The sequence below is a fragment of the Lissotriton helveticus genome, chromosome 8, assembly GCF_964261635.1.
Source record: "Lissotriton helveticus chromosome 8, aLisHel1.1, whole genome shotgun sequence".
NCBI lineage: Eukaryota > Metazoa > Chordata > Amphibia > Caudata > Salamandridae > Lissotriton > Lissotriton helveticus.
In genome coordinates this window covers 424,837,743-424,863,863 of record NC_136069.1, presented here as the reverse complement: position 1 = coordinate 424,863,863, position 26,121 = coordinate 424,837,743, and the positions used below count along the sequence as shown (strand labels likewise).

The window sequence follows — 26,121 nt, the reverse complement described above, 5'->3', positions numbered from 1 at the left end:
GAGCTGAGCTCGTCATGAGCGTCGAAGGGGTTAAAAGTACATGTCCACCTTCTTCAATACAATGCACCGTGCCCTCTGGGGTGTTTAGGGCCTACCCTAGGGGTGACATATATGAATTAAAAAGGAAGGTTTAGGCCTGGCAAAAGGTTTATTTTACCAGGTTGAAGTAAATGGCAGTTTACCACTGCACACACAAGCTGCACTGGCAGGCCTGAATATGTATTAAAGATCTACTTAAGTGGGTTTGCACAATAAGTGCTGCACGCCCACTAGTTGAATTTAATTTACAGGCCCTGGGAACCTGTAGTATCACTTTTCTAAGGACTAAAAAGCAAATTAAATAAGCCAATTAGGTGAAAGCAAATTTGACCATGTGCAAAGTCCTAAAAGAAACAAAAACAAATTCAGCAAGATAGGACGAGAGAAGGCAAAAATGTTTGGGGGTGACCCTGCAGGAGGGCCAAGACCAACAAAAACCATCCTCTCCGATTGGGAGCGGAGATTCCGGCTTGAATGGCAGGAGGAGCAAGGGATAATTGGAAAGTTAGAGAAGGTCTGTATACCACACCCGCCTCGTTCAATTTGGGGCGATGAGAATAACTCTGGAGCGGTCTTGGCGCATCTTCCTTAGAACTCAAGGAATCAAGAGTATGGGGGCAGGTGACGCGTAATGAGACAAAGTTCCACCTCAACTGAAAAGCATTCCCCAAAGCTCCACTCAACAGATTATGGAGGATACAGAACTGCTTCCACTGAGTATTCTCTGAGGAGGTGAACAAGTCCACATGAGGAGTGCTCCACTGGACAAAGATGTACCGGACTACTTGCTATCGCTGGCATCTACTTATACGCCCATTTTTACTAAGGTCTCCTGTTCACTGAAAGCTTCAAAATCAGTACTTTCAAAAATATTTAGGATATAAAACCTTCCACATCAATGATACACAGATCATTGTTAAATGTACCAATCACATTATGTGGTGTATTGTTACGCGTGAGTCTAAACTTCTAAAGTATTTTCATTTTTCTAATGATTAGGAAGAAATCTAGCCTGGTTGTAAAAAAAAAGAAAAAAAAAATCAAAACTGCCCACTGAACAGGCTAAATTCCAACAATAATCTGTCTAGCTCAGTCAAGAAATTGGAATTAAAATTAGGAACAGTCTTTTTGTTCTCACTCACAATGGCAACTTCTTGCTTGCTCTTGTTTCCATCCTTCTGTTCCTACGTGATGTTTAGCATTGTTGCACCTGTCCCCTATCATTTGCTTCCATTTCCTGCAATTCTTTCTCTGTTTTGGCCTTTTTTGCCCATCTGGGGGTACATGCACTGGTGAAGCTGATTAAGTTTGACTAAAAAAGTAGTGCTCTATGTTTGTGTTACTTATCCTCTGCCACCTTCCTACATTTCTGAATCCGATCTTACATCCAAGCTTGTTTCTATCAGCAGTTGTTCTTGTTGCTGCTGTGCTGATGCCGATAGTGTTGCATTTCTCAGACCATCATGTCTTTCAAAATATTAGTACATGAACTTGGAGGTAGTCATTTGTCCCTTACAAATTTCCTCTTTTCCCTTAATTTTATGTCCTGTTCATATTCATCCAGGAAACCAACTAGGTCTTTCTTGGGAATACCAAACTGTTCAGTCTCTAAAAGACCTGCAATCTCGGGGTACATGCACTGGTGAAGCTGATGAAGTTTGACTAAAAAAGTAGTGCTCTGTGTTTGTGTTACTTATCCTCTGCCACCTTCCTACATTTCTGAATCCGATCTTACATCCAAGCTTGTTTCTATCAGCAGTTGTTCTTGTTGCTGCTGTGCTGATGCCGATAGTGTTGGTTGCATTTCTCAGACCATCATGTCTTTCAAAATATTAGTACATGAACTTGGAGGTAGTCATTTGTCCCTTACAAATTTCCTCTTTTCCCTTAATTTTATGTCCTGTTCATATTCATCCAGGAAACCAACTAGGTCTTTCTTGGGAATACCAAACTGTTCAGTCTCTAAAAGACCTACAATCTCGTTTTAGGTTTTTTTTAAAGTTAAATTTGTGTCCCATTTAGATTGCCATATTTGATAAGCTGTTCTATCATCCTCACAGACGTTCTCCTCATTAGGGGCAAACACTCCTCCAATAATCCTGGATCCAGGTTTTAATAAGTAGGTACCACAAAGATACGCAGTCCATGGGGGACCCTGTTGAACTCAAAGTATTTCTTGAGAGATCTTAATTACCATCACTTACAAATTAGTTTTTGCCAGTTTCTCATACTTCTTCCATTTAATTTGGAGGCTGTGTACCCATCATTGCTTTCCTTATTACTTGTTATGTACATAGAGCCCTCCGTTTCCTCAAAGAGGGTTTATGCTTTCTGTTTGTGCCTGCTCAATTTACATTCCATTTTGTCAGTATCTTTCTGGAGCTGCTGTGCACCCCTGCTGCTGTGCCAAACAGAGATGCCCATTTTACCTCAAAACAATTATAGAAGCAAAGTGCCAAAGACTGAATGTTCGTCTCAAATCAATCTTATACACAAATGTAGAGAATCTCCATATTAATTCTGAACCAATTCTCGTATGTATGTAATTCAATAAGTGAAGTATCCCTAATGAGAATGAAATTATATATATGGTTACCAATAGTTACAATTACATACTCTACGCAGACTATAATCAATTTTCTTAAATGAAAAAAAGGGAGTAGTCTCTCAATGACGACACTTATCTGTGACTAGGTCTGTTAAAATGATAAGGCGATGGTTGGTTCAAAATGAATACGGGGCTTCTTTACATTTTTGTCTATGATTCATAAGTAATGTATTGCTGTGTAATAACCACCATGTGTTAAGTTTGGGTTGATTTTGTGAAATGTCACAAGAGTTACATGCATTTAGAAGACAAACTCAGTTTTGGGATGAACATGTCTTGTTTTCCTTACAATTGGCACTTTGCTTGCAGAATTGCTTCAAGCACCTTACTTTGACAAAAGCAGTTTTTGCTGAAACACGTCACTGTGTGGAGTAACAAACAACATCTCAAGAAACCTACTGGAGTGCTGGCGGACTTTTCGGAAGGGAGAGAAGCTGATGGAAGGAAAATGCTACTTACCAGTATGCATCTGTTCTTGGCATGTAGAGCTGCAGATTCTCACACTTAGTATTAGACAGCCATCTGGTGTTGGGCTTGGATGCTTGCAAGTTGTTTTTGTCTTGGAAGAAGTATTTGTAGTCACAAGATAGGTGGTTCCTCCCTTGGACGATAGTGCGCATGGGCATCAACTCCATCCTTAGATTGTTTTTCGCCATGATGGGGAATGATGGAGTTAGTAGAAAGAAAAAAGATGTACATGTGTGTATATCTAATTAAGATAGAACTGGAACAGATACAGGTACCGGGGAGGTGGGTGGGCGTGTGAGAATCTGCAGCTCTACATGCCAAGAACAGATGCATACTGGTAAGTAGCATTTTCCGTTCGAGGCATATAAGCTGCAGATTTCACACTTAGCATAGACTATACAGCAGTATCTCCCCTAGCGGTGGTCACCTGTATCGGTTGCAGTAGTTTGAAAGAGCGTCTTAAGAACAGCTTGGCCTACGGCAGCTTGCTGCTTGGCTTGCATGTCAACACAATAGTGTTTAGTGAAGGTGTGTGTTGTAGACCATGTTGCTGCTCTACAGATGTCTTCTAGGGGAATGTTCCCTAAGAAAACCATAGAGGCTCCTAGCTTGTGTGTGGAGTGCCCTCTAGGAGGAATTGTTAATGTGCGTTTTGCTTTTTGGTAGCATATTTGGATACATTTAACGATCCACCTTGCAATCCCAGCTTTAGAGATGGGATTCCCTTTATGCGGTGGGGAGAAAGCTACAAACAATAGTTTTGCGAAAGGATTTGGTTCTGTCAATGTAATAAAGAAGGGCTCTTTTAACATCTAGGGTGTGTAGAGCTTTTTCTGCTACAGAGTCTGGTTTTTGAAAAAACACAGGCAACTCCACTGATTGATTAAGATGAAATGGAGTGATGACTTTAGGAAGAAATTTTGGGGGTTTTCTGAGGACCACTTTGTTACGATGTAATTGTAAGAATGTTTCCTGTATAGTGAAAATTTGAATCTCACTTACTCTTCTAAGAGAGGTAATGGCAACTAGGAAAACTGTTTTCCATGTGAGGAACTGTAGTTCGCATTTGTGTAAAGGTTCAAATGGGGGTCCCATGAGCCTGGTAAGAACAATATTTAGGTTCCACACTGTGGAGTTGGTAAACTAGGAGGAATGATTCTTTTTAGTTCTTCCAAAAAGGCTTTAATTGAAAGGACTCTATATAGGGACAAGTGTTGCCTGTTTTGTAAGTAAGCAGCGAGTGCTGCTAGATGTAAACATATAGATGAATATACTAGATTACATCTTTGTAAATGCACTAGATAGCAAATGATATTCTGGATGGAAGCATCCAGTGGATCAATATGAATATTGGTGCAGTAAATGGCAAATCTTTTCCATTTTACAGCATAGCAAGCTCTAGTAGTAGGTCGCCTGGCTGCTTTAATTATGTTCATACAGTCTGGTGGTAGGTTAAGGTAACGAAACTCCAGGAGCCAGAACGCCAGATTCAGCTGACTTGGATCTGGATGTCTGATCTCTCCATGGTTCTGCGTTAGCAGGGATGCGGACAGACACCGCTTTTGATGCAGAACTAGTGAGAGTTCTAGCAGCGTTGTGAACCATGGTTGGCGTGCCCATGTGGGAGCTAAGATTAGTTTGAGAGACTGTTGTCGGAGCTTGCGTACCACTAGTGGAATCAGGGGGAGTGGCGGAAAAGCATATGCAAATCTGCCTGACTAGTTCATCCATATCGCATTGCCCTTGGACAACGGGTGTGGAGAACTGGCGGCGAAGGTTGGGAATTTTTCGTTGTCGTGTGTGGTGAACAGATCTATGTCTGGTTCGTCCAGGAGATATATATTTTGTGGGATGGCCCATCTCCAAATGTTCTGTGCAAGCTGGGACAGTTGCAGAGAATGTGTGCCTCCTTGTTTTTGTATATAGTACATGGCTGTTATGTTGTCCGTCCAGATCAAGACAGCTTTGTTATGTACATGTACTTAGAAAGATTTTAGTGCTAGTAGCTCTAGGTGATTGATGTGGAGCACCTTTTGTTGAGTGGTCCATCTGCCCTGAGTTGCATGTCCGAGGAGATGGGTCCCCATCCTGTGAATGATGCGTCTGTTGTAAGTACTATCTGTGGAACTGGTTCGAGGAACGGCCGCCCTTTGGACATGTTTTTTGTGTTCCACCACTCCAAAGAGTGATGTGTGCGACTGTCTTCCAATACTAGATCTGTAAGTTGTCCTTGAGCCTGATTCCGCTGATGTGCTAGACACTCCTCTAATGGACGCATTTGACGTCTTGCATATGGTACAATAGAAATGCAATATGCCTTCATGCCTATGAGTTGCATGAACACTCTGGCTGGGACAGAGTGTTGGTCTTGAAATTTTGTGACTAAGGCTTGTATGCTGGCTATCCTTGCTGGACTGGGATTTGCCAGAGCTGTGGAGGTGTTTACTGTGGCCCCCAGATATTGGTGCATATGAGTGGGCTGGAGATGCGACTTGGTGTAGTTGATCGTGAATCCAAAGTTGTGTAATGCATGAATGGTTTGATGAGTGTGTTGAACACACTGATTGAATGACTTGGCTTTTATTAGCCAGTTGTCTAGATATGGGAAGACATGGATCTGTAGTCTTCTGAGATGTGCTGCTACTACTGAAAGGCACTTTGTGAACACTCTGGGTGCAGTTGTGACTCCGAATGGAAGGACTTTGAATTGAGTGTTGTCCGTCCACTACAAACCTTAGATACCTTCTGTGAGAAGGATGTATGGGAATGTGGAAGTAGGCGTCCTTGAGATCTAGTGTGGCAAGGAAGTCGCCTTGTTGCAGCAGCAGGAGCGCTTGTTGTAGAGTGATCATGTGAAAATGATCTGAGTGTATATATAGGTTGAGGGGCCTGATATCGAGTATTGGTCTTAGAGTACCGTCTTTTTTTGGGTATTAGGAAGTACAGCGAGTAAACCCCTGTTCCTTGATGTTGTAAGGGAACAATCTCTATTCCGTTCTTTTGAAGCAATGAGAGAACCTCTAGTTTTAATAGTGTAAGATGTTCTGTGGACATGGGACGCTGCCTGGGTGGTATATATGGAGGGGTAGCTGTAAGTTCTAGGCAGTAACAATACTGGATAATTTGTCTCACCCACCTGTCTGTTGTGATGGAGTTCCAGACAGGTAGGAACTGTGATAATCTCCCCCTGACTGGAGTGGGATGTTGTGGGGGGAGCGGAAGGAAGTCACTGTTTTGTGGTGAGGGAGGTACGATTGGTGTTATTACCTCAACCTCTTCCTTTATTGCGGTTTCCTCTGTATCCGCCTCTAAAATATCCTCCATTGGGGGATGTTTGTGTAGTGGCTTTAAAGGAAGATGAGTTGTCTGCTCCCATCTGTTTGGAGGCTCCTCTATAGAAGGAGCGACGAAAGGAGCCCCGTGTTTGTGAAGACTGTAAAGCGCCCATGGACTTTGCTGTCTCAGTGTCTTTCTTCATTTGTTCTAGTGCAGTGTCCACAGCCGGGCCAAAAAGTTGTTGCTGGTTGAACGGCTTGTTGAGGATAGTAGTCTGGACTTCCTGCTTAAAGCCTGGGATGTGGAGCCAGGCATGCCGCCTAAGGGGCACACTGGTATTTATGGATCTAGAGGCAGTGTCTGCTGCATCAAGTGCACATGTTATTGACGCATCTGAAATTAGGTTACCCTCTTGGATGAGATCATTTGCTTGTGTTTTATATTGGTCAGGCAAATGTTGTAGTAGGGTTTCTAACGGGTCACAGTGAGCCCTATCATATCTTGCAAGCAGTGCCTGTGTGTGAGCTATGCGCCAATGATTGGCTGCCTGCGCAGCTATTCTTGTGCTACAAGCGTCTAGCAATTTGGATTCTTTATCAGGGGGTGGTGCTTCCCCTGAGGTTTGGGAGTTATCGCGCTTCCTAGCGTTGGAAACTACTAGAGAATCCAAGGGCAACTGTCCCTTAATGTAAGCAGGATCTGCAGGGGCAGGTCCATACTTTTTTTCTATTCTAGGGTTAAGAATCCTGGCACATACGGGACCTTTAAACACTTCGGGGGCATGTTTAATGACTCCCTTAATTATTGGCAATATTTGCACTGTCTTTTGGGACTGTTCAAATGTATCTAACCGAAAGTCCTCTTCTGCCTCATCTGAGTGCATTGTGACACCATGATAGATGGCAGTCCTATTAATCAACTGTCCAAAACCAATATTGTTGTCTGGGGGAGATGGTTTTGAGGGGTATGAGTGTGGACTTGGGACGTCTGGTATGTCTGATGGGATAGGGTACTCCCAATCAGGTGGGTCAGTAGGATACATAAAAGGGTCATCTGGGTCACCCCCTAACCCCATGTCACCATCATCATCTGGAGGTGTATGAGGTGGAGAAGTATGAGGTGGAGAAGTTTCAATTGGAGGTGTAATAGATTTAGGGAGAGGAAGTGGGTTAGGAGGAGTATAGGAGAAGAATGATGCATAGGCGATGTGGCAGAGTCCTTCTTTACAGGCACTGGAGGAACAGATGCCTTGTCTAACTTCCTCTTCCCATATGGCACAGTGGTGACATGTCCTGTTTCTGGATCAATATAAATCTTTCTGTTTAGGATCAACATGATTCGAATGAAAAAGCTCCTCTTCCTCAGGAAATGCTTTTGACGCTGATTTTTTCGGTTCCGAACGGGGTGGGTGTTGACTTTTGTCTTTGGCCTTTGACAGAGTTCTTCGTCTTAGCTTTTGGTTCCGAGACATTTGGTTTCGGAGCCGAAGCGAGATCTTTAGGCTTGGAAACATTCAAAGCCGGTTTATCCATGGACCTGGAGTTTTTGGGGCACGATTTGTCCTTAGAGGTGGAAGGCGTCTGAACCGATTTCGGAGCCTTCTTTTGGTTTTGGTGCCGAAGGTGCAGGTGGGATTGGTACGTGCGGTTCGCTCGGTCCCAAGCTACCGGAAAGCCTTTCTTTTTTCCTCGGAGCCGGACTAGAAGGAGGGGCTTCTGAAGTGTGTTTTTGGTCGCGACTGGGCCCAGCAGGCGGAGTCTTGACCATTGCCTTCGATTTTGGTGGTGGGGTTTGGGTAGGGGCAGTAGTACTCACTCATTGACCAGGAGTGATGGGGTCGTCCGAGTCTTCTGCCTCGGATATGATTTGGAGATCTTCAGAATCTTCTTCTGGGACATATGGGCCTTCGTCGAAGATGTCCACTGGTTCCGGAGCGGACCTCTGCATGATGTGTCGATGAGACCTTTGATCTCGAAGGTCTTCTTCAATCGAAAGGATGCGCAGGCTGGACAGCTGGACTCGTCGTGTTCAGGTGATAGGCACAGGTTGCAGACCTTGTGATGGTCACTGTGTGGGAATTTTGCTCCACACTGGGGGCATTTCTTGAATGGTGTCCTTTCCATGAGCCGTAGGCTTCACGCGTGGATAGGCCCAACGGCTCACGCCGACGACCAGAATCGAGCTGATGAAAGTTGCGTCGAAGGTTAAGATGTTCGAAGTCAATCCGAAGAGTAATGGAAGTTTTTCACGTCGAACCCAATAGCGGAAAAAAACAATCGAAGGATGGAGTCGATGCCCATGCGCACTATCGTCCAAGGGAGGAGGCACCTATCTTGTGACTACAAAGACTTCTTCCAAGACAACAACAACCTGCAAGCATCCGAGCCCAACACCAGTTGGTGATCTATTGCTAAGTGTGAGATCTGCAGCTCATATGCCTCGAACATGTATATATATATATATACACAGAGACATATATATATATATATATATATATATATATATACACACACACAAACACACGCACACAACACAGAGATATATATATATGTATACACACAAACGCACACACTTATTGAAATGTAACCTATGCTGCGATACAGTGACCTATGCAGACGATACCCTACTGCTGATTACCTTTGGTCCTAACCCCACAGATACAATGATCCGGTTTAAAAGCCTTATGACCCACATTGACAGCAGGATGGGCCAAAACAAACTACAGCTAAATAGCAGTAAAACCGAGATCAATCTGTTCGGCAGAGCCGAAGAGTATTGGTCTGGCAGTTGGTGGCCTCGGGCATTGGGTTCATGCCTGTCTCCAAAACAAACAGTCTGCAACCTTGGTATTACAATCGACAACAAGCTTTCCATGAAAGCCCATGTCAACCGTGTACTGGGCACCTGTTATGGCATCTTGCGGAAGCTACGTAAAATCTTCAAGTGGCTACCAATTGAAATCAGGAAGCCACTGGTGCAGGGCCTAATTGTAAGCTGCATGGACTATGGAAATGCTTTACTGGCCTCCATAAACAAAGATCTTTTTTCTAAACTGCAGATCCTGCAGAATACTGTGGCCAGATTGATTTTAGATCTACCTCCAAGATCGCCTTCATGCCCCAATTTAAAACGCCTTCACTGGCTTCCAATTAGGAAAAGAGGGCATTTTAAAATCTTGTGCCTGACACATAGAAGTATCTATGGCATCGGTCCTGGCTATTTAGAAAAAAACTCAAAAGATATTAGCCCGTCAGAATCTTGAGGTCCAGCTCTAAACTCCTTCTTACCCCACTACGAGTTCGCACTGTCCGAAATGGGGGTCGATCTTTCTCACATTTTGCCCTTTATTTCTGGAATAAGCTACCGGTCCATCTCTCGTCCATTTCAGATAACCAGAGCTTTCGCAGAGAATTGAAGACAGGGCTGTTCTAAATGAAATCAGATATGACCCCAGGTAGTGGAATCTTCCACAAGCGCCATGAGCCCTAACAGTGATTTGTGCGCAATATAAGATTCTTTGACTTTTGACCTCTGATGTAAATAGTATTAGAACTTACCTAAGATGCAGTGCATGAGATGTACAGATAGTTTTGTGGATTTTATGTAGAGGATGTACACCTTCTACACATGCCACAAAATACAATCTTATAACTGAAACCAACCAGTAATAACTATGAAGCAGAATTCAGAGAAAATGTAACCATATTTTGATGGATCTTTAATTGTTATTAACATACTGATTCAACAGTTCAATAGCACACTAATTGTGACATACGGTGCTTCAGCATTTGTGTGCTGATGTGCTTTTATTATATTAAGCTACAGTCGTTTAATCAAGCAGATGTTTCATAATCAACGTAGAAACAAATGAAAATTGCATTACTAAAACTACAAAGAAATACACAATGAAATTCACTCATCAGAAAATCAATGGGTTTTGGGTTTACATAACCCTTTTTATAAAGTCATTTTAGGTACTCCATATCCGTATAAAATATCTACAAAACTAAGGTGAACAAACATTAACGTGATATTTGCTTTGCTGAGATTGATTGTTTAGTCGCTTTCATATCAGAATACTTTGGAACATGAAGCAATTGCCGAGAAGGTCTCAAAAAGGACAGGACAATTCCTAATCAGCATTTAAGATATATATATTTTTTTTGTTTGCAGAGAGCACACTTACTCACCTGTCGCTAAGATGAAGAAAACTACTGCTTTCATCTGGATGCTCATCTTCAAAACTAAGATTAGACCAGCTGCCAGTGCTGTCATCACCAACACTCAAACTCAACTGCTGGTTTGGAGCAGAATCACCCAACTGGAATACCTCTTTACCAAAGGAGCTAAACAAGACCAGAGTAAACTGTGAGTTAGTTTGAACAATTTGTTGTCAATTGAAAAGCCAGTCTGTTCTTGCAGCATTTAGTTATTTACATATTTATTTATTTATTGGAAATTGCAGATCAAAAGCATCAGCATGTTTCTGTTCACATGAAAGAAGATGTCTGAAGTAATTACAGAAGCTGAATCCAAAGTAAACTTGTATTTTAAAGGGCGATGAAGGGGGCTAGGAATTGGTTGAGCTACAGGTAACAGAGATCTGACAAATATTACTTACCTGTAATGTTCCAATTACTCACCAATACTCGTCATTACCCTAAGTCCTCTTCCTCGCCAGGGTTCATAAAACAAAAGGTTTGCATAGTATATCAGGCCAGAATTACCTAGTCTACTTTTAGTAAATACACCTAGTCCATTTACTGTGGCCCTTCCACCTAGTTGATCTGTAGGTGGGAGCAACGTCTGCAAAACACCCAAGTATGATTGCTGCTTCTTTGGTCAAAGACAACAGGGCTGAGATGGGTAATAAACTAGGAATGTGAAGAGAAGACTAAGACTTGAGGCAATGAAGATTACCCGTAAGCTGTACCCCCCTCTTTTCAGTCTTTCTCACCTAAGTCCTTACAATACACGCTTGTAACAAAGAAGAATATACTATGACCATGGGTAGTTGAGGAAAAAAGACAGAGAAGGAATGAAAGAATGACCTTATCGAATGTTGGAAAGAAATTTGAAAACAGTGTGGGGGGGGGGGTGAGTTACACTGATGATTACTACGTATAGCTCTAAGGAGTATGAGAGGTCAGATATAGAGACTAGGTGTATCTAGTAAAAGGAAAATATTACCTACCCTGCAACAATCTGTTTGTAGCCTGCAGTGCTGTAGTTTCGCATGTTGTGCATACTCCTGCTGTCTAATGTTGGAGGTGGATGCTGCAAGTTGTTTTATTTAATTTTCAAAGTGGCTTATAGATCCCTCCTCATAAACGCACATTTCATAACAACAGACCACATTTCAGATTGGAGGTTCCCCCCAAAGAGTGAGGGAAATCAAGTGGAGAGAAGTAACGCATGATAGTATATGTCCACAGGTGCAATGTGAAAGAATTTATTATGTATTTAATCTGATACTTAAACTTGCATCCAGGAAGGTAGGAGACATGTGAATCTACAGCACTACAAGCTAAAAATAGCGAAAATTAAGGGAAGCAACAATCTTCCATTTGTATAATTTGTAGCCGACATGCTTTGCATAGATTAACAAGCATTTACAATGCAACGGTTTAGCCTTTGTAAAAGTTAGAGCTATTGGCATTGTAAATGACAAATTTTTTATGTATGTGTTGGTTGATTCACTGTAATCAGAATCGTCAAAGTACAAAATGTCAGCTTCGAAGGGCTACTTCTCAAGTTGCAATTTTTGCTTAATGCCATTCCAGGATTGGGCACAAGCCATCTTAATTCCCAGAAAAATATTGTGACGCCAAGAGTAGTCCTATTGAAATAGAGAATTATTAAATCACCCTAGCACCCACAGATCCCCATCGACACTGCCAGATCGGGTGATAGCCGCACAACAAATCACGATCACCACCCCAACACCCACAGACGGTAACATCACAGTCAGAGCCACACACGCCACCGCCACACTCACTCACAGGCAGTATCATCTCTCACACAGAGCAGGCGTTCAACGCACAGACGACCAGCAAAAACTACCCAGCACTTCTTGAAAGCTTAATCGCAGCTACCGGGGGCGCTACAGGCGAGAAAACCAGCAAACACCTATAATAAATACCGACGTCGCCGCTGGGGCTGCTGACGTGTGTGGGGGTTGGGGAAAGGGGGGGGTGAGGTGGAGACAGATTTGGCACAAGAAATTAACCAACTCGACACCACAGCCTATGCATAATTACGCTACCAACGGGATAATGAAAGAAAAACATCAAACATACACACACATATAAATAATGGAGTTAAAGAGACAGGTTACTGCTTGTCAGCAAGTGCCGTGCAAGGATCTGGAAAACCACCCGCGGAAACAGTGACAGGTACAATGAACGTCCGGCGCATACAATAACATAATCAAACAGTACACAAAACAGATCCACACTCAGCATGGGCCGTAGGGCGCACTGCTCGAGCGTACGCTGATACGCACAACTAGAATGACAGTGAGATCAAGCGCTGAAAAGCGCTATGGCGGTATAGGATTACTTAAAGACGCTATGCAAATGCCCGCAGCACACAAACACTTCTAGACCAGAAACGAAAGTGCGACACTCGCATGTTGGCGACCACTCACGGCTCAGCGGTGCTCAGAAATTGTATTTTTATTTGGGAGCGCAGGGGACCCGCAGACACAGTGCCCAGCGGGCACACATATTTTAACCCGGGAGGCGGACATTGCGGGTAATAAATAAACTGTAGAAAACTGCCGACCACAACAAACGATTCATGAGAATGAGGCTGCGTTAAGGAGAGGGTGGCGCGTAGTCGCCCGCCCCCAAAATAGCCACAGAGGGCCAGTTACATTCCACCAGCATAAGACACCAGGGCAGATAAACCTAAGTGTGAAATCTGATACTGAGTGCCTCTCTTACAAAGTCGACCAGCTAAAGCGCCCCGTGCCACACCGAGCAAAAAGTCTCTCTAAACTCTCTATACCCGGAAAAAAAAACACTGCCCGCCAACCACAGACAAATCAGGCATTACTGGAGAGGGCAAAGGTGAGCCTCGTGTGCACAGGACAACAGCAAAGGGGGAGGGGGGGCGCAGGGAGAGCCCACGCACTGCCCTACACCAAACTCAAAACACTGGCCGTTCTTTAGAGACAACTGGGCAGAGACAAGCCGCACTCTATGCCAGGACCTATCCCCAGCTAAAGTGGGCATTACAACTGCTGGGCAGGGGTGGCGGTTGGAGGGGAGAACTGGTAAACAGCACCTCCATTGCCCTCAACGTGGGTATCCTTGAAGGGGGAGGGGGTGATATCCCAAACCGAGCAGGCATTGGGTGATAATAGAAGAGCCCACCGCACACACATACACACACACACACACACACACACACACACACACACGTACCACACTCCACAGCTGTTGTCTATACCACAACATGGTGGGCACAGTCAGTAAGCACGGGCACAGCGAGCTTCAAACTCCATTTCACCAACTACAAACACCTTCATTACAGCTACAGCGAGCATTGTCGGTAGACAGACTCACGATCATCAAGAACTCCGCGCATCAGCTGACACCGATGTCATCATACTCACAGCGGGCATTATCGCCACGTTGTGTTCCAAACATTAACAGGATCCACCAGATGCAGATAACAGCAGAGCGGGCATTAATGAAGATACTATCACAAACGACGGGACACAGAAAGCCTTAAAAACATTAAAAGCAGAGCCAACATGGCTTAACTCTAAACAAAAAGTTACTAAAAATAAATAATAAACACGTCTTACCTCTAAGACTCGTAATGAACACCAAAACCAAATGCCGTGACGAAAAAAGGGGCGGGTGACGGGAAAAGGGGGCGGGACTTAAAAAAAGGCACGGGAACGCCCCCGATTCGCGTCCTGACGGGGGAAAGAGTGACGGACAACAATGTCTTCCAATGGCTAGCCTCCATTTATGGAGCTAGCCAATGGTAGACTGAGGCGGGACATAGCCACATAGTGTAGATCAACAGATTTCGCCTGCGCGAACGCTGCTGCGCAGCGGACGCCAGGCGAAACCTAAAAAGCAGAGGTCTCCCACAAAAAAGGGAGCTTGCGAGCAGATGTGGCATGTCCACACAATAATGCCTTGTGAAAGTGTGAGGTGTAAACCACGGAGCAGGTTTTAGATGTCTGTTATCAGGATGAATTGATATCAATAACCCTGGACAAAAGGCTTCTTGAACGCGAACGTTGGCTATTTATTAAAATCTGCACAATGAAGTGACTGACACTGGAAATACTTTTTTCCATGAGAATTTCATGAAATGTATTGGATCTGGCAAGAATGTAATGGCGCAAAAGGTGGTCCCATGAGTCCATGAAGACTACATTAAGGCCTCACACAGGACCCAATGGGGTCACCGGAGGTATAACTCTATTGAGGCCTTCCATAACTGCATTAACTACTGGGATGGTAAACAAAGGTCTATGCTATGTGTTCTGCATGAAAGCAGCTAAAGCTGGAAAATGGAGACTAGTATACATTTATGCCAGCATAGAATTCCGTAAAAGAAACAGATATCTAGTTTCTTTGCTTGAAGAGGTTGTGCTCCATCACTCAAGAAATAGTTTCCATTTTACTGCTTAGTAGTCTTGTGTGCTGGCCTGCTAATTTCTCATAAGACAAGCATACACTTCTCTAGAAGTAGCAAATAAACAAACTCCAAGAGGTTAGGTGTCAAACTGCAGGATTAACTTCTTTAAGATTTGATGTTTTAGTTGCCCCCAATACCAAGTTAAAAAGTCAGCTTTCAGGAGTAACTTCTTGTGTGGGTGGATGAACATGTCCAGTAGTACTGGGTTTCATGTCTGTCTTCAAACTATGAGAATGACTGTCATGGACGCTTGTCTCATCTTCATCATTAAATAAGAAATTAGATATAGTTGAAGAAAAGCATAGGCAATTATCCGGGACCAGTTCATCCATACATCTACAGAGAAATGGCCAAGGACTGTGGGAATGGGAACCTGAAGGTGAAGCTTGGGCATTTTGTGTTTTCTGTTGTTGCAAACAGCTGCGGCTGTAGGCATCCCCTTTTCGGAAAGTACTGTTGAAGTACTTTGGGATTCATCTCCCATTCATTTAAATGTTGATGCATTCAGCTTAACAGGTCAGAAAAGGCGCTGTCCACCACCGTCAGATGCTTTGCTAGATCCTTTGCCATGTCAACTGTGCCAAAATGATAAGTGAGGCAAGTGAGTTCCACCATGCTTCTGGATGTAAATTGCGGTCATGTTGTATGTCACACAAGAACTGTCTAATTGTGAATTAGCATGTAAAAAGCTTTGACTTCCAACAGTTTTCATGCATTTTTGTAGTTGCTATGTCTAGGTTCCCTGAGCAGTCTGGTTGTGCAGATGCACTCCCTACTTCACGATTGAAGCATCTGTGGAAATGGCCACTTGAGGTGTAGACACCAACCGCCCAGTAGCAAGTTATTGCCATTGCCCAATTTAAGACTGTGATGGACTCAATCAACACTGGATCTTCCCACTGTAACTATTGCATGGACATACAATTTTAATGGGCAGATGTGCAGTCAGGAGTTCTGAAATACTGCAATGCACGACACCAACATCACCAGCAGTTTGTTGTCACTGTTATAGAGCAGGGCATCTGGTAAAGAGGGAGCACCCTCTGAAATGCAATCAACTTCTCTTGGTTGGGATAGGGTTTGCCTATCACTTTGTCCGACACTGCTACCAAAAAGTGAGGTATCTGTTGAGGGTAGAGATAATACTTGTGGCATGTACTGTGAAACCCAACTTGACCTGTGAAGAAGTGACACTACTCTTTGTAGCATTCAGCTATGCCTAGCTCACAATCAGCTATTTATTTTTCAGTCGTCCAGATACAGGAAGAAATCGATGGTGCAGATGAAGCGGAGGTATCGATGACATGCTGGATTGTTGCGTTATTTTGTTTATGTTGGTTTTGCATTCCAAGCAGTGTTTTCCCTGCATGGAGTTCAAAAGACAGGCAGCTACAGCAGTACTCTCAGCCTGGCAGCTGCATCTTAAGACTGCACCAATAAATCTGCTTGACTTACCTGCAGTGCGCTGCCTTTTCATTCTCCACAAAAGGAAACAAAGATGGCATATGTGTAGGAATGTGCCCCTTTTTGCATGGTTGCCCCCCACTTTTTGCCTAATATTGATGTACTTTGACTAAGTGTGCTCTGGGTTCCTGCTAACCAGGTACCCGGGACTATGTTTTTTCCCTAAACTGTACTGTTGCAAAAACCAATTGGCAACTCTCTGGCCACATGTAAGTCCCTTGTAAAAGGTACCGCAGATACCAAGGGCACTGTGACCACAGAGGCCCCTAAGGGCTGCAGCAATTATTGTAACACCCCTAGAGGCCCTGTACCTTTACACACATACACTGCCATTACAGGCTGCGCGTTTTGGTGCAGAACAAAGTGAAGAGGCGACATGGCACCATTCTGTGTCCCATGCCTACAACCCAATGCTCTGGCATAGGAAAGTCACCCCTCTAATTGGGTGCACTATACCAGAGGTGAGGGTACAGTTGCATGAGCCCTGTACCCCAAAAGTGTCTAAGCCAATTCTTAGACACTGTAAGTGCAGTAAAAGCTATAAAGAGTATATGGTATTGGAGTTTGTCATTACATACTCCACAGCACTGATGGAGCAAGGCCTCGTAGAAAAGAGACTTGCTCAGAAGCAATCCACTGCTTTAACTAACAAGTTATTAAAATTGTTTTGTGGACAACTAATGCGCACTACATGAATACGCGGGTTAGTGAAGCTTGCTTATGTGTTTACTAACGAAAATAAAATGAATGGACTAATCCCGCTCTAAACGGGGAAATCTTTACTGCGCATGCGTCAACTGCATCTACGCAGTATTACGAGCGATCGCTTGAAGGGAAATTCTTGAAGACTTCCGTGCATGGCATCTGCTTGTTTGAACTAAATCGAGTGGTTTTTACTAATGCGAATGCAGGAATAAGTCTAATAAATAAACTGGGATATGGCAGAGGTGGGTGGTATACAGTGAAACCATTTATTTATGAAAGTAACATCTGTCTTTCTGACTTTATCACTAGTGCGTATTTGGGCCCCTCTTGTGTAACCGAAGTAAGCCGAGTCATGTGACGAATACGAATGACTACTGAAAGTTAACCTGGAATGATGACTTGGATGTTGAATGAAAGCCAAGGTCGGGAAGTGCCATATCCTGGGAACGGATAGTGAAAAGTTAACCGATGTGGACTCGCATTCAGACTATTAACAAAATTGTTGCAAATAAAACATGAATGTGTGTGAGAAATAAAAATATGAATAAAAATGAAGGGGATGGGTTTGAAACATTAATGGGTGGAACACGCAGAACGAAAGGTATAATTGAGATAGTTTTAGTTAGTTAGTCAGAACAGAGGCTGCTGAAAGCTTGGTGCAGGAGATGCTGTTGCTGGGAGAGATGCTGTGAGATGCTGATAAAGAGCCGAATGCAGAACCTGCTTTCCTAATTTAATTGGGTTAGATGTGAAGATCGCAGAAGAATCTCGAGGAGGAAGAGTGTGTCCTGAAGTCTTTGTTGCCTGATCTATCCCGGGGGACCCTTACCAACCCTTTGGCCAGGGGGTTGGTCTTCACACCATTCTTGGTAAATATATTTTCACGCTATTTGCAGATGTTCTTTTCTCTCGGTCTTCTCCCTTTCTGAGCATTGATCATTGCATGAGTCCATAGTATGTGTTTAGATGATTAATTAATTTAATTTTCTCTCCTAAGAATAATGGTGACTGCACTGTGTATTTGAGATGGTTCACCTGCATTTGAAATTAAGATAAAGATTTAAAACTTTCTTGAGTCTGTGGTTATTTACATTTAATAAAAGAATAAGTTAGTTTTTATGTTAATTTTTAACCATCAACTAGTTCAACTAATGGTTCATCGACCAGACGTGAGAACTTTTTGATCAGTGAAAGGTTAGTTAGGGGTATTAAATAACTAATCTTGAAAACTGTGGAGAATTATAAACTTTGACTCCAGTGGTTTACTCAAACAGTGAGTGTGTTTATGGGCCCAGGTGAGTATACGGTAGTGGAGTGTCTGTTGTTGCTGGTACGCCGCTGGATCAGCACCATAATGGCTTTACTGAAAACTGGTAAGTTTGGTATCAAACTTCTCAGCACATTAAACCCACACTGATGCCAGTGTGGGTTTAATGAAAACTGCACTCAGAGGGCATCTTAGAGATGCCCCCTGAAAAATCACCTAACTCTAGTGTGCTGATTGAGTGGCTGCTCACTAGCTGCCTCCACCAGACAAGTTTCTGGGCTTTCTGCTCTCTGGGGCCTGAAACAAAGCACATCCATGGGAAGAGGTGCCAATCATCCTCCCCCAAGATGGGCAGTGTCCATGAAGGGAAAGCCTTTGTGAGCTACCCCAGCCATTTGCTGCTCCCAGCAACTGGCCCCCACCGGTTCTGACCCCCACTCTGGGTGGGAGAATCGGCAGGAAAACCAAGTTAAAAGGAGAGGTATGCCCACCTTTGCCAACCCCATCCCTCAGGTGGGAGAGGCGAGGTGAAGCACAACTCTCAGTCCCCGCCATCTTGCAGATGAGGGACCCAGCCAACTAGAGTGAGGCTTAGGTCCCCTCCCACAGGAGGGTGGCATAATATTGGGTGTATCCACCCCAAGGAAGGGACCCATTGGTCCTGACCGGTAGCAACCTGTAATGCCCCTAAATTTAGTATTTAGGGGCAACCGTGAACCTTGCCTCCTCAGACAAGAAGAAGAAGGACCGAAGAGCAAGTATCTGTATATATGTTTAGGCATCAATTTCTGAGCTCTGCAATGTTATCCTACGGAAGGAAGAATAAGTTCTGCAAACAGGTACAGTACATCGACTTAGAGGACCAATCTCCAGGAATTAAGGTGATTGGAGGGCAAGGTCCATGGCAGCAGCAACAGTACACTACCAGTGGCACAAGGTCAGCTGGGTGCAAATCGGCATCGGGAGCCCAATGCGTTTCAGTGGGGATCGGTCACTGTAAAAAAAGGCTGCAGACGCTGACTAGGTAGCCAGCAGGGCTGAACCAGCAAGTGGGCTCAGGTCATGGGATGCTCAGGGACGGCAGGGGACACCTCTGGTCCTCTTCTTCCAGGGTCAGGAGCGGCAGGTGCAGAGGCGTCCTTAGGTGTCTAGTTTTTCCTTACCGGAGCAGTTGCAGTGGAGGGGGTTTGCGTGTAGAGGCTGCAGACGACGTCTGGAAGCCCAGGAGGGCTGAAACCACGATGAACTCAAGCTCTGAAGGGCTGGGGTACCTTGTTGGAACCTGTGGCACACTTCAACTCGAGCCTGAGGGGACAGATGCATTGGTGGCTTCGGGTGTCAGGTTTTGGCAGTTATGGAGGCCTCAAACTCTTCCCTTTTTGTAGATTCTTTAGAACAGGTCTGCTGTTCACAGGAGGCGTTGCGTCTTTTTCGGAGGCAAGCAGTCCTCCCAGGTTTCTGGAGTCACAGGGACGAGGGGTGCAGATGGGCCAGCAGGGTTGGTACCAGGTTAGATGCATCTTCTCTCTTTACGGCTTTTGTGGCTCTTCATTGCCCTATCTTTTTTTTAGGTCGCCGCGGTCTGCTTTTCTGATGCCAGGGACTCCCCTAAATACTGAATTTGGGGGCATTAGGGGAGTGTAGGGTAGTAGCCAGTAGGCTACTGCCACTGGGGACACTACTCCCCCTATATAACCACTTTCTGTGGGAAGTGGGCATAACCCTGTCCCAGAATTCCTAAGTATGCCATCACAAAGATGGGCACTTCTGAAAAATCATGTCCCCCTCACAGTAGTCCATCTTAGAGGTGGTACTAGCGCTGGAGGTGTCACGCTTACCTTACTGGCTCATTTTCCCACCTGTCCAGGTGCAAGGGGGCTCTGGACAGGTGGATTGGCTTCATCTCCTGTGAAGGGAGACAGATTCGCATTCCCAAGGAAGCAGCTTCATTAAAGCTTGCCGGCCCAAGGAGGCTAATTAGCAGTACATTTCAGTCAAAGTTGCGTCAAATAATAGGCATAACGTAGGGGGGCAGGGGGGATCTCTGCAACTCACTATCACTGCAACAGAAGCATTTGATTTTGCTGAAACACTTTAGTCTGAAGTTCATTCTCACTCACTCTTTTGATGGAGAATTAGTCTATAGCCCTTACAGCCCATGCTCAAATTTAGGGGCCTCCTTATGTTGTGCTTTGCCCTTTTCCTGCTTTTTCAACCCCCACTGCATTTCATTTATGCACGGATGTGTATCCATCATCATTTATACATATATTTCAAGACACAAGCTTCGCAGCAAAGTGCATGGTCCGGAGACGAACACCCAAACCCTGAAGAAATAAGGGTTGTTTTCCTTTGATCGCCAGGAATCTTCAACGTCTGAAATAAGTAGATGCTAAAAATTGAGTCTTACCTGTTGCTGGGGCCGTGTTACACATGTGCGTCCCTAAGGTCATACATTTGGGTTTCGGATTCATTTTCATCATTCCTTTAGTGAACGTACATACTAATTATTGCTTGGAAAATGGTGCATGGGCACTAGCGCCTAAAAAATGTCTGTCATCTTCTGTGATACAGGAGTAACCACATTTTTCATCACATAGGGTCTTATTTTGAATGTGGGTGGTCAGACTGCTGCCCGCTATCATGGTGCTGCAGTCCAGGAAAAGGGCTACAACACAAGCCACAGTGTAAAAAGTCACTTTGTGCACAACTTTGCACCATGTGCTGTTCGGCACAAGATGCATGGAGGTGCATGGGGTACTAAATGTGCCCCCAGGGCCACTTTGTAATGGTCTCGAGGTACGGGGGCCCTGTTTGGGGCCCTTAAAGTCCTCTTTTGACAGACTTTTCATGGCGGTCAGATAGGTATGAAAAGACTGTCTGGAAGGGACATCGTAATCCCACTGCCTCTTGTCGGGACTACGATTCCGACCCCCACCCAATCGGGATCTGAGATCCTGGCGGAGGAGGAGGTCTTCCCTCCGACAGCTTGTGGTCTGACATCCGGTATTTTAATCCAGAGGTCGGAGCGAAGGGCCGTCTGTCGGTGGGAGTGCCACAGACGGCCTTTTGATGGCGGTCCTACCGACATCGAAATCAGTCCTATAGTTAAAAGCGATAACCAAGCAGTAAACACCTGGATATTGCCTGATGATGTTCTTTGTGAAAGAGTGTCATATCAAATTTTGGGTCCTACAGAAATAATTCAAATACCACATAATATATGCATGTCATTGGATGACATAATAAATCAACATTCTTAGGTAAATTCATGTGAAATCAACGCAGTGAAACAACTTCTAAATGATCTCAATTCATATACTTCATTGGAGATTGTAGAGCCTAATCTATACGGCAAAAACTATTGCTTCTATCATTATATCCATAGATCAACTGGTCAGTGCCAAGCCATTTCTTTTTTTTTTTTTTACAGAGGGAACACTGTCAGCTGCCTTCAATAGGAAGCCTGGAGTCTTTTGAGGAGTTTGTCTACTTTACCTTTACTTTAACATGCAAAAAGATTCTAACTTTTCTCTATCTAAGGAGTGCAAAAATAAGCATCCCCTCTGCTTGTCATTGTAAGCTATTAAAATAGAGCAGAATAAAGGAATGCAACAGTAAGTTTGTTGCTTTAAACAGCTGAAATATTAGGACTTGGTACTAACTCCTGCGTCTTAAGAAAAAGGCAAATAAAAGAAGTAGGGAGCAGTAGTGCTAAGGGGTACCCTGACCCCTTAGCTCTGCTGCCACCTGGGCCAAAAACATTTTTTTTCTCCAATTGTGCCGTAAATTTGAGGAGAATCCGCAGCAAAATTAAAACAAGCATTGGCATAGCCATTTGTCTCGCCATTTGGACATTATCAGTATTTAGCAATGCAGCACATTATCCTGGGTGCTACAACATCTACTGCTACTTTACGTGCACTGGTGAACCGCCACACACACCCAAGGATGGGCTGCCGTGCTATTTAATGAAGATATGATACAGTTGTGTGCACATGTATCATGTGAAAAAAATAGCGGAAGTGAGAGACTCTCGAGATTGGGCATGGAAACAGCAGAAGAATGCATCCAGAAAACTGTCTCTGTGACAGCAGGAATTGTGCATAGTTGTGTGTGTGCAGAGTACAGTGGTTATAAGTGCTGGACGGAGGCCCCCATTTATGGGGGTCTGAAAGCAGGGTCACTGTATACATATTGTGTGCAGAAAAGGGTTTTCGCGAGAGCGCTCCGGGCAAGGTTTGTCTTTGTGAGAGGAAAGGGGACATAGCTCAGTGGTGCAGCAGATGGAGTGGCGCCAGGTTAAAAGTGCCCATTGCAACCAAATTATACATGAAAACCGCTATTAGATGTTCGCGACCAACATCATCCTATATGTGGAGCACATGCAGCTTGATTGCCAGGTGACTGCATGCGAAAATACAGACCTACAGGAATTAGTGTACCAGCAGTTCAATGTGATGGATAAAAAGGTTCACTCTCGCTGAAGAAGTTCCACAGTCAGAAGGAACAACATGCTTTGACTGTTTTTGTTGTATCTTTAACCAAGCATAAAGGAGGAATATCGAAACTGGCTTTGTTGACTTTATTATGCATTGATTACATTGAAAATGTGCTCTTCCTCAACTGTGATTCAGAAACAAAGTTTAGGTGTTATTTACTTTAAAACTACAGAATAGTTGGGCCATATTCCATCCTTGCACCAGGGCCCATGGCACCATTGTCCCTTGTTAACAGCAGCTGTGTCCACACGTGTGCACGTTACGGCGTCTCCGAGAGGCCTCAGTGCTCCATAGAGGACTCTGTTACATACCCGGTGTGAAGCAAGGCAGTACCTGGGGTAATTCATTCTTGAGGTCTCGTGTCTGCTCCCAGAGCGCGCTCTTCAGTGGTTGCCTGTGAAACCACCACCTGCCTCTGCGGCTGTGCGAAATGTCGAGGAAAATGCTAATTTATGATAAACCTGCTCCAAGCGGTGTCAGCTTGAAGGCGGAGCCGTGATCCGAGAGAGGGTGTGTGGGCGACGAGGATGGTGCGCTGCAGTGCGCCGTCTGTGTGTAGACGAGAGGCCAGGTCTTTGCCCTAATCCCTGCCCTGGGAGGATATTCTGGGCTGAGAACCAGAAAGGAAAGGCCTTTGCAGGATCTAAGGGATCCCTAGAGTGAAATGAATACAATGCGAGAGGGCAAGGAGAGGCACCAAAGAAAGAGGGCTCGAAGGTATAATAATGGAGAAGGGGAGGACATAAAAATAAAGCAGAGGCAGGGGCATATAGATGGCGAAATCTGAGTATGCCAAGAAGGTGAGGTGATGTGAAGAGAGGGAAGAGTGCAAAGAAAGAGAAGGGGAGAGAGAGAACGGGCAAATAAAAAGGGAACGCAGATGTGAAGAACGCAGAGGGAAGAGTTAAACAAGCATAGGAATGCATTAGAGGCTCGGGTTTGTTTGAGTTAGAGATAATGGCATTGTAAATGGCAATGTGTTTTAGGCATGTGTTTTGGAGTGGAAGCATGTGGTGTGTGTTGGAGATATGTGTGTTGGATTGGAATGTTATCAATGGTGGCATGCTGCACTTTAACGCATTATCTTTAAAAGGTAAAGTGCAGCATAGTGCGATAGGTACAATATTAATTGGTGGATGCGTTATCAGTTGGTGTGTGCATTGATGGGTGGTGGATGTGTGTGCCTGTAGGAATTGTGCAGTGATGGCTGTTGGTGTGTGTGTTTGGTGGAAGCGTGTAGTGGTGGCTTGAGGTGTGTATGACTGGTGGTAGCGTGCAGTAAGAGCTGTTACTGAGTGTGGCTGTCAAGCGTACAGAGCTGGATGGTAATGCGTGTGGTTGGTGAAAGGGTGCACTGACAGCTGTTGATGATTGTGCCAATTGAAAGAGTGGCTGGTGCACGGTCACCTGTTGGTGTGTGTGTTTGGTGAAAGTTGCACTGACATTGTTTGTTGTGTGCGTGGGTGTTTAGCGGCACTGATGCATGGTCGAGTTTGTTTTTGGTGAAAGCGTACATTGATGGTGTTGGTGTTTGTGCCTGGTGAAAGCATTCATTGACGGCTGGGGGGGTGTTGTTGTGTGTGTTGTGTTGTGTGTAGTGGGGAGTGTGGTGGTGGTGAGTCTGTGGGGGTGAGCCTGGGGGGGTGAGTGTGTGGTGGTGAGTGTGTTGTGGTGAGTGGTGACGAGTGTGTGGTGTTGAGAGAGTGAGGTGTGTGGTTTGTGTGTGTGTTATGTGTGTGTGGTGTATGTGTGTGTGGTGTATGTGTGTGTGGTGTGTGTATGGTGTGTGTGTGTGGTGTGTGTGTGGTGTGTGTGTGGTGTATGTGTGTGTGGTGTGTGTATGGTGTGTGTGGACTTATGTGTGTGGTGTTATGTATGTGTGTGGTGGACTTAGTTTGAGTGTTTGTTTCCTGCACACTCACACACTGCCCCTACACATTCACACACTGCTCACCCTGCACACTCACACTGTTCACCCTGCACAGTCACACACTGTTCATCCTGCACACTCACACACTGTCGCCCTGCACACTTACACACTGTTCACCCTGCACACTCACACTGTTTACCCTGCACACTCACACTGTTTACCCTGCACACTCACACACTGCAGTCACTGTCACTCTGCAGTCACTGTTACTCTGCAGTCACACTCACTCTGCAGTCAGTCTGCACTCACTCTGCACTCACTGTCACTCTGCACTTTCACTGTCACTCTCGCACTCCCTCTGCACTCACTGTCACTCTCGCACTCACTCTGCACGCACTATACACTGTTCACCCTGCACATTTACACTGTTTACCCTGCACACACACACACTGCAGTCACTGTCACTCTGCAGTCACTGTTACTCTGCAGTCACTCACTCTGCAGTCAGTCTGCACTCACTGTCACTCTGCACTCACTGTCACTCTCGCACTCACTTTGCACTCACTGTCACTCTCGCACTCACTCTGCACTCACTGTCACTCTCGCACTCACTCTGCACTCACAGTAACTCTCGCACTCACTACACACTGCTCACCCTGCACACTCACACGGTTTACCCTACACACTCACACACTGCAGTCACTGTGACCAGTGCCTATGTGTGCGCGCAGTGCCGGTGTGTGTGAGCAGCCTGTGTGTGTATGTAGTGCCTGTGTGTGTGAACAGTGCCTGTGTGTGTGAGCAGTGTATGTGTTTGTGAGCAGTGTCTGTGTGCGTAAACAGTGCCTGTGTGTGAATAGTGCCTGTGTGTGGACAGTGCCTGTGTGTGATCAGTGCCTGTGTGTGATCAGTGCCTGTGTGTGATCAGCGCCTGTGTGTGTGCGCAGTGCCGGTGTGTGTGCGCAGTGCCGGTGTGTGTATGTAGTGCCTGTGTGTGTCAACAGTGCCTATGTGTGCGCGCAGTGCCGGTGTGTGTGAGCAGCCTGTGTGTGTATGTACTGCCTGTGTGTGTGAACAGTGCCTATGTGTGCGCACAGTGCCGGTGTCTGTGAGAAGTGCCTGTGTGTGTGAGCAGTGTCTGTGTGTGTCAACAGTGTTTGTGTGTGTGAGCAGTGCCTGTGTATCCCTGCACCTAAAATCAACCTACTTGTCATGAGGCCCAAGGTTAGACACACAAGCACAACTGTTGCAACAT

General features: G+C 44.9%; 1 protein-coding gene across 8 annotated transcripts in view; it reads right to left on the bottom strand.

Moving 5' to 3' along the window:
* The window catches only part of AKAP11 (A-kinase anchoring protein 11), a 322,839-nt gene that overhangs the window by 129,910 nt on the left and 166,808 nt on the right, over positions 1-26,121 (bottom strand). For all 8 annotated transcript variants that reach the window (XM_078657281.1, XM_078657285.1, XM_078657284.1 and 5 more), the window contains one exon: positions 10,582-10,737. In XM_078657281.1, the coding sequence (XP_078513407.1) occupies positions 10,582-10,737 (156 nt within the window). The remainder of the gene's footprint in view (positions 1-10,581; positions 10,738-26,121) is intronic.